At 50.7% G+C, this 8,576-nt stretch overlaps 1 protein-coding gene across 1 annotated transcript; it reads left to right on the forward strand.

Annotated features, from left to right (window-relative positions):
- The first annotated feature begins 2,125 nt into the window (after nt 1-2,125).
- BDV27DRAFT_15407 (putative eukaryotic translation initiation factor subunit eIF-4F) lies at nt 2,126-7,425 on the forward strand. The gene is made up of 6 exons (XM_032071899.1): nt 2,126-2,904; nt 3,231-3,650; nt 3,837-6,527; nt 6,593-6,676; nt 6,729-7,108; nt 7,171-7,425. The coding sequence occupies exons 1-6, from the start codon at nt 2,257-2,259 to the stop codon at nt 7,313-7,315; spliced, it is 4,368 nt and encodes a 1,455-aa protein (XP_031925786.1). The 5' UTR covers nt 2,126-2,256; the 3' UTR covers nt 7,316-7,425.
- Nucleotides 7,426-8,576: the final 1,151 nt, after the last annotated feature.

An 8,576-nucleotide genomic window follows, 5' to 3' on the forward strand; every position in this document is an offset into this window, starting at 1 on the left:
TTTCTTTTTTTTCTTTTTTTTGCTGCCCCAGTTACCTACAATTCATTGATAGCAACCGCTGCTGACACATTATACAATAGGCTCGGTGGCTTCATGGGCGCAGAGTCACATAGCACCTATTGCTGGACAGGGGTTCTTTGCGCATGTTCAGAGCGCTGCAATGAATGGGTACGGACGCGTTATAGTCGATGGCGCAGCTCGAGGTATGGTTTTGGCGCCACGAGCTGTGGCCGGGGCGTGGAGATACTTTCGGGGGTAAAAATACAATTTATCTATAAAGAGTGTCTCGGTGTCAATGCGGTGGTGATTTTATGAGCTTTGTAGTAAACATTGAGGCTGTTTGCAGCGGGTCAACGTGAATGGTTTCTACTGAGTACAGTGCAATGAGAGAACGATGGCGGTTACGGACAATATATGTTTTTGCCTGGAACCATGAGATACCAGCAGATTCTGAACAAGCACCTTTCGATAGCTACAGCAAGGTTTCTTTAAAGTTTCTTTACACGGAGAAATAGATCTGAATCTGTACTGCGCCATGAGGATGACTATTGTATCATGCTATCCTAGTTTATAAATAAATAAATAAAAAAAAATAAATATTTAATCTGCGGTATCAACTAAGCTGCAGGGTGGCTGCCCAACGCGCCCATAGCTCCCACCGATCCTTGCAGAAACATGAGAATAACGACGCCCGATCGTGCTTTTGCAGCTAGCCTCCTTTGACTATTGAACAGAAGAAGTCGGTGAAGTTGGGTGTACGCGTTGGTTGTACGGAGTAGATGGCGGCGGCATCCATGGGTAAGTGAGGCGGCGGACGAGTCAGTGATTCTTGGTACACTAATCCCGTCTCGGTTTAAGTCCGGTTGGTTGGGTGATCGTGGCAATTCACGCCTGAGGTGTCGACCACTCTTCAACAATCCTCTTTGAATACATTGGATGATTTTATGATGAGGCTCCACTTGGCAGAGATCGTTGGACCGTGAGAGGTACCAATGCGCTGCTTGGGCCAATCATTTAAAGAAGCATATGATTCATGGTCAAAAAATATGAATCACAGCTGGAGGAAAATACTGTTGTGGTCGTCGTCAACAGCTGAAATGACTACGGACGCATTGACTGGCCGAACCAACAGAGGAACAATTTTGACTGATGAATGAATCGTGAATTGAGTGACGGCTTGGCGCCGCTTTTTTTTTTTTTTTTTTGTCCGCCACAACCCGACTTGTTCCCGATCGGGTAATCAGCCTGGTTCGGGGTCAAGCTGTAAGTATGGATTGTTCGGCCTGAGGGAATGCCCGTTGTAGTACGTACAGCACCTAACCTAGCCTAGGTAGTACTCTGTAGACTAATGATATTGTTCCGTTCCTCCTCCTTGTTCTCTCTCTCTCTTTCCCTGAAGTGGAGTGGGGATGGGTATTGTGAGGTATGTATTTTTTGGTATACGTGGTACGGAGTACTCTCCGATCTTCTTCCTCTCTTTTCCTTTCTGCCATTCTGGTTCACAGAAAATAAATAAAATACAATAGAGTAAACTAATTCAACATAATTGACTCTTTGAAATAATAAACATAATAAAATAAATCGTTAAGTGGTCCATCAGAAATACCGCCAGTTTTGTGTTGTTCAATCTCCACTGCCTGCATTGTTGGTATCGCTGGTTTCTTCCGTACGGAATTTTCATTTTCATTTTCATTTTCATTTTTTTATTTTTTATTTTACGTCTCGCTCGTTTCCACTTTGAGCAGTGAAAAAAAAAAAAGCACCACCAGAACAGAAGGGACAAAAAAAAAAGAGGAACCAGCGAAATCTTCCCTACTTCCTCTTTTTCTTCCCCCCTCTTTGGATTTTATTATTCTTTTTCCCTTTTTTTTCCTGCTTTACCCCAGGATTCTTCGTCGTCTATCCACGACGTTTCTTTTTTTATTCTCTTTATCATCAGAGAATCTCTCTTTTTTTTTTTGTGTGTCGGTGGTTCTTCTTCCCGATACCTTTAAAAAAAAACCCCCCCTCTTGTCGTTTGTATTTTATTATCCAATTTCCGTGGGATAATAAAATTGACATCTATTTGATGTGGGATCTGGAGTGTGTTCGCCTTCTGCTGTAACACGCTTTGACATCACCCACACTACTTTCTTACTATCAAAAACTCCTTCCCGCTTATCTCAAAACTTTTTTTTTTCTTCCTTCTTCTTCTTTCCTTCCCCTCCAACCAAAAGCGCTTTTTTGTTTAACAACGCATTTTAACCTACCTGTCTAATGAGCTCGATCCCTCCAAAGTCAGGCCTTCAACCTCAAGGACAGAGCACCTCTAACCAGGCCGCCTCTCAATCTACCGCTCCTGCAACCTCTGGGAATCCCTCTTCTCAGCCGGCTGCGACTAAGTCCTACGCCAGCGCCACCAAAAAGTCCGCGACGGACTCGACCGCCGCTCCCGTCACCGTGGGCGGTTCATCGCAACATGGGAAGTCGACCTCAGTATCTCCTGTGAGCGGCAAACCCATGCAGCAATCTCAGACCCCCGGCGTCACCATCGTCAATGGCGCCCCGGCTCCTTCCTCCGCGCAAGGCGACCATTCTCGCAAGCCCTCCGTGACCATCACCTCCGCCGGTACCTCAGGCTACATCCCCAACGGGGGTCCCAGCAGTCGTCCCAATAGCTTGCAGTTTGGCTTCGCTGCCAACCAGCCGACCTCGCCCAATATGGGTAACCCAGCCGTGCCGGCCAACCAGCCTCAGTCCGGTTTGGGTGTCAACCCAGGTGCGAACCCCCGTGTCACGTCGCCTCAGACTTCGCCGTCGCCTATTCCTCAGCCCGCCTCGAGCGGTGGCCGGCCACCGCCGTCGTCATACCAGGCTCAAGGCAATGTTCCCAACTTTGGCAGCTTCGGTGATGCAGGTGATAATGTAAGTACCTCCTCTCTCTCGTTTGAATCTTGGGCAGTATCGGTTTCCTTTTTGTTTTCCTTCTTCTATGTTCTATCTTTTTCTTGGATCCATTATATGGCTACGATTTTCGCTCTTCTTCTCTGTACCTTTTTTTTTTTTTTTTTTTATTACAATATCATAGACATGGCATGGAGCGAAGAACAGAGAAAGACAGAGAAAAAAAGAAAAATTTTTTTTTTGTTGTTTCATGCAAGTTGAGCTTGAAATGCGGGTGATATACTTGGACCTATTTTTCTCTTGGCATACCTGGAAACTTTCGGGATTAATAATAATCGTCCCACTAGCAGATTCGCCCGTCTCAAGCCCCCCTTGGTCCCGGTCCTCAGTCGACACATCTGCGACGCGAATCGTCCCAGTCGACACACAGCGACATGAGTAACCACATGGGCAGTGGCCCCGGTCGTGGTGGTTATCACCATCAGGGTGGCCGTGGCCGCGGATACTCGCAGTCGAATTATCAGGGCCAGATGGCCTACTCGCCTGGTCCCAGCTTCCGCACTCCCAACCAGCCTCGGGGTGGTATGAACCCCCAATACCATCCTCCCAACCAAGCACGCCCGATGCCGCCATTCCCTAACTCGCCCCAGGCCAACCGCAGCCCAGCGTTGGCCACTGCGCACCCCACGACGCCGCAAATGAGCACCGTCCCGATGGGCCCGCCCCAACCCTATGGCGCCTATCCCCCACATATGGCACACCAATCTGTGAGGACCCATTCTTATAACAGACCCCCTCGTCGTGGTGGCCTCCTCCCCAAGAGGAAACCTGGTCCCCGAGTCTTATCTTCCCCCCATCCCCATCCCCATCCCTCTATTTCACTTCCGCCACCTAATCTGGCTCCAGAGAGTGGACAATTTGAACACTATCTAACGTTGATGAAATCGAACCAGGGCCCCTACTTTGACCCCAACTATGGCTACTACCAACAATACCCCATGCAGCAGTTCATGGCTCCCCCGTCGTCTCCTCAACCGCGTCCCGGAATGCCCTACTCCCCTCAACCCCCGTATATGCAAGGCCAGTACCCACCCCAGCAGCCGCCTCAGGCCATGTCCCGCTCGCCCTCGCAGGTGTCCAATGACCGGCCCGGCTCCAGCTTGGGACACGGTCAGCCCCCGGCTGGCCCTCCGGCCGCCAGTCATACGCATACCGCCAGCCGTCCTTCCAACAGCCCCGCTCCGGGCGTGCAGAACTTTGTCATCCCATCGAGCAAGAAGAGTGCCATTGTTATCAAGGACCCTGGTAGTGGTGCGGTGAAGACATTCGAGAAGGCCCCGGCATCTCCCGCTCGTGCGACCCCGTCCCCCGTGAAGTTGGCGACTCCAACCGCCACGCCGCCTCCTCGCAGCAGCAGTGGTGCGGATCACACCCGGACCGACTCCAAGGCAACCAAGACGGATGAGGAAAAGAAGCAGGAGCTGAAGGATGCTGTGCGTCAGAAGATCGAGCAGGATGAGGCCGAGGCCCGCCGCAAGAAGGAGGCAGCCGAGAGCGAGGTAACTCGTCAAAAGGAAGAAGAAGAAGAAGCCGCTCGCAAGAAGCAGGAGGAAGAGACTGCCCGCAAGCAGAAGGAGGAAGAGGAGGCCGCGCAGAAGAAGGCTGCTGACGAGGAAGCCGCGCGCAAGGCTCTCGAGGATCTGAGTCTGAAGGACAAGGCCGAGGAGGCCAAGCCCGCTGCCGAAGAGCCTTCCAAGGCTGCCGACTCCACTCCTGCTCCTGCTGACGATGATGACATTGATTACGATGCTATCGAGCGGGAATTGGCCGAAATCGAAGCGAAGGAGGCTGCCGCGGAAGCCGCCTACTATGCTAAGAAGCAAGCTGAGAAGGAGGAGAAGGAGCGCAAGGAGAAAGAGGAGCGGGAAGCCTACGAGGCCAACATGAAGAAGGCCGAGGCCGAGGCTGAGGCTCTTGAAGAAGCTCGGATGAAGAAGCGCGAAGCGGGTGAGCAAGACACTTCGAACAAGGACCTGTTCGCTTCGCTTAAGAAGGGAGGATACGGTGCGACGGAAACCAGCGAGCCTGCTGAGAGCGGAACTGCTACTCCCGCTTCTGATGCCTCGATGGGTCCTCCCGCGAAGCCTGCCAGTGCTGGCAAGCGTGAGAAGCCTGCTGCGCTCAAGTTGGAGACCAACAAGGCCGTCGAGCCTCCTCAGCCTAGCGCCGCCATGAAATCTCTTCACTCCGCTCGGCTGATCGAGGACTTGAGCCAGGTTTCTTACCCGGCCTCGATTGTGTCTCCCAATCCGGCTTTGAATGCCAGCGCACCCGCGGATCGCAAATTCCATTACAACAAAGAGTTCTTGCTTCAGTTCCAGAGTGTGTTCAAGGAGAAGCCATCCGTCGACTGGGATGCACGCGTGCGTGAGACCGTTGGTGATAGCGACTCATCTCGCCCACAATCTGCTCGCACACCTATGATGGGTGGTCGCAACAGTTCTCGCTCCGGTATTTCCCAAGGATTCCAGATGGGCAACTTCGGCCAAGCTGCGTCCCGGCACAGTCTGCCTCCGGGCTCAACCTCCGAGCAGCGCTTTGCTCTTGCCAACGCCGCTCGTACCGCTTCTATGAACAACCCGTTCGGCTCTTTCGGACGCGGGCCCATGCCGATGGGCTCGCCTGCGCTCAGTCGCACCAACTCGGCCAACCCCATGATGCCAGGATCTCCTCGCCCAGGTTCCAACCGTTCGGGCACGCGCACCGGCAGCAAGCGCGAGAAGCACCAGGCCAAGAAGGAGGAGGAAATGGCCAAGTCCATGCCTCTCACTGCCGGAAAGGAGGTTGCGGCGCTCCAGGTCTCGACCACCGGTTGGAAGCCTCGCAGTGTGGGCCAGGCTCCTCAGCCTACTGGTGCTACCAGTGCTGGTTATCTGGCTCCCGATGTTGTGCAGCGCAAGGTCAAGGCTGCTTTGAACAAGATGACTCCCGAGAACTTCGACCGTATTTCTGGCCAGATCTTGGAAATTGTCTCTCAGTCTAAGGACGAGACTGACGGACGTACTTTGCGCCAAGTGATCCAATTGACCTTCGAGAAGGCAACCGACGAGGCTCACTGGGCCTCGATCTATGCCAAGTTCTGCAAGAGCATGCTCGAAAGCATGAGCCCGGAGATCAAGGACGAGAACATCCGCGACAAGAACGGCAATGTTGTTGTTGGTGGTAGTCTGTTCCGCAAGTACCTGCTCAACCGTTGTCAAGAAGAGTTCGAACGTGGCTGGAAGGTTAACCTTCCTCCTAAGCCTGAGGGCCAGACTGAGGAGGCTGCTATGATGTCGGATGAGTACTACAAGGCTGCCGCTGCCAAACGTCGTGGTCTGGGTCTTGTTAAGTTCATTGGTGAACTGTACAAGCTTGGCATGTTGACAGAGCGTATCATGCACGAGTGCTTGAAGAAGCTGGTTGATTACGAAGGTGTTCCTGATGAAGCCGAGGTAGAGAGCTTGACCAGCTTGCTGCGTACCATTGGTGCCAGCCTTGATGTCTCCGAGAAGGGTCACGCGTTCATGGATGTCTACTTCCAGCGCATCAACAACATGGTGCAGATCCAAGGTCTGCCAAGCCGACTGAGGTTCATGCTCATGGTAAGCCTCATAAGATTCCCATTCATGATGGACGAAAATCTAATACATTTCCCCTGCTCTTTTAGGACATCATCGATTTGCGTAATGCCAAGTGGAAGTCCAAGGACGCCGACAAGGGCCCCAAGACTATCCAACAGATCAGAGAAGAGGTATGTGTGTCTTAGCAGTATTTGGTATGCTTTCTTCTAATCGTCATTGTAGGCTGCTCGTGCGCAACAAGAGGCCGAGATGGAGCGTCTCCGCCAGCAGGCTAACCGCGGTGGCCGTCCCAATATGGGCCGCGGTGATGCTCGCAGCTACTCTGGCTATGGCAACCAGGCACCTCCTCCGGACTACGCCTCCAGCAAGGTCGGCAGCGACGACCTCCGTCGCCTGCGTACCACTCGCAACACCAGTCAGCCCATGTCGTTTGGTCCCTCTAGCATGCTGGGCTCTCGCAGCAGCAGCGGCCGGAAGAACCTTGGCCCTGGTGGCAACTTGGTTCGTGGCAGCGATGATAGCGCTGCTAGCAGCCGGACTGGAACACCCCCTGCTGGCAAGAAGGAAGACAAGGAAGCTGCGTCGTCGATGAACGCGTTCAGGTAAGTTTTGCATCTCAAGCATCCTCCCATATTTGAAACACCCCCATCTGACTCTGGAATAGTGCTCTTGCTAGCTTGGAAGACCGCGACAACATGGCTACCTCCCCCCCCTCGAACCCTACCTCCCCTTTGCTAGCCAAGTCGCAACCTGCCGTTGAGCGCCGGCCATCCAAGACACCTTCGAAGGACGGTGAGGAAGCATCATAGATTCTCTGGCAATGATAATGAAAATTATTCCGTTTCTTCTGGAAAGATTTCCCACTTATTCTTCTCTTTTTTTGTTGACCCTTATGCCATGTTATTCATGTCACATGCTCATTCCTCCTAATCTTCTCGTCCATGATTTCGGTACTCGGTGGCTTATACACTCTTCCGTTCCCATCCATTGATTGGAAGAGGGAGGCACTCCCGACGTTATAATGTACAATGAATGTTGTGTTTCAAAAGCGAAATGCCATAATGAAGGTGGGGGCTTTTGACGAATCTAGCGAGATAGGTTGGCTTGCAGGGATGTCTGATATGTCTTTGTTTTCTTGTTATGTCCTTTGCATTTCAATACCCGGAGTTGCTTCAGCAGTTTTCCGTCCCGGACAAACGTTGACGCCGACGTTTGACCCCACCAGGACAAGACTTTTTCACGGCTACTTGTTTGTCTCAAGACATGAATGTAGCTTATGTGTTTATTTCTTTCCCCCTGTCGTTTTCAGTCATCTTTGTATGCATTGCATCTACATTGGCTTGGTGTGTGCTGGCGATGTCTGCTTCATCTGCTATGATATGTCTCTCTAAAACCCTTTTGCTAGACAAAAACTTCGTTAGAAAAAGTTTCCTCTTTTCATTTCAAACATTTCTTATCCACTTATCTTCCATACCACGCCCCCTCTCGGGTTATGCTGTCTCCATAGTGTTCTGCTGTTCTTGAGTGTATTCCTCAATTGACTGACGATATCCCCCAACATCATGGTTGACGCTCAGATGAACATGCTTCAAGTCATCAATTGAGTTCCATCTGTCTCCTTGTGCTATTTAAGCCTCCTTAAAACAGGTATAACATCTCTCAACCCTTTGATGGTAATGATCACCTCTAAGATCCATCAACAGGGTTTTCCCATTTCTGGATGTTTGGAACCCATCAAGTGAGAACTCTATGGCAATTCTACGTAGTAACTATAGTATCTTTTCGTTTCTTATTTATAGATATATATATATATATATATATTAGACACTGAGACTGATTCTGTGGTTATATTAGCCATGGGAATCTTTATACGTCAAGTTTGATATTTCCCTGTGGGAAGCCAATATAAATAAATGCAGATATTGGGGTTTTTCGGGTGGACTTTTAGCACTTTGGTTGGTTTTGTGCGTCGGGTTGATATTATTTAGGTATTATAGGGAAAATAAATAAAGATAAAAGTAAAAGATATACACCATAATGCGTCTTGTAAAAAAAAATTCTGTTTAGTGC

The sequence above is a fragment of the Aspergillus caelatus genome (assembly GCF_009193585.1).
Source record: "Aspergillus caelatus strain CBS 763.97 unplaced genomic scaffold BDV27scaffold_133, whole genome shotgun sequence".
NCBI classification, from domain to species: domain Eukaryota; kingdom Fungi; phylum Ascomycota; class Eurotiomycetes; order Eurotiales; family Aspergillaceae; genus Aspergillus; species Aspergillus caelatus.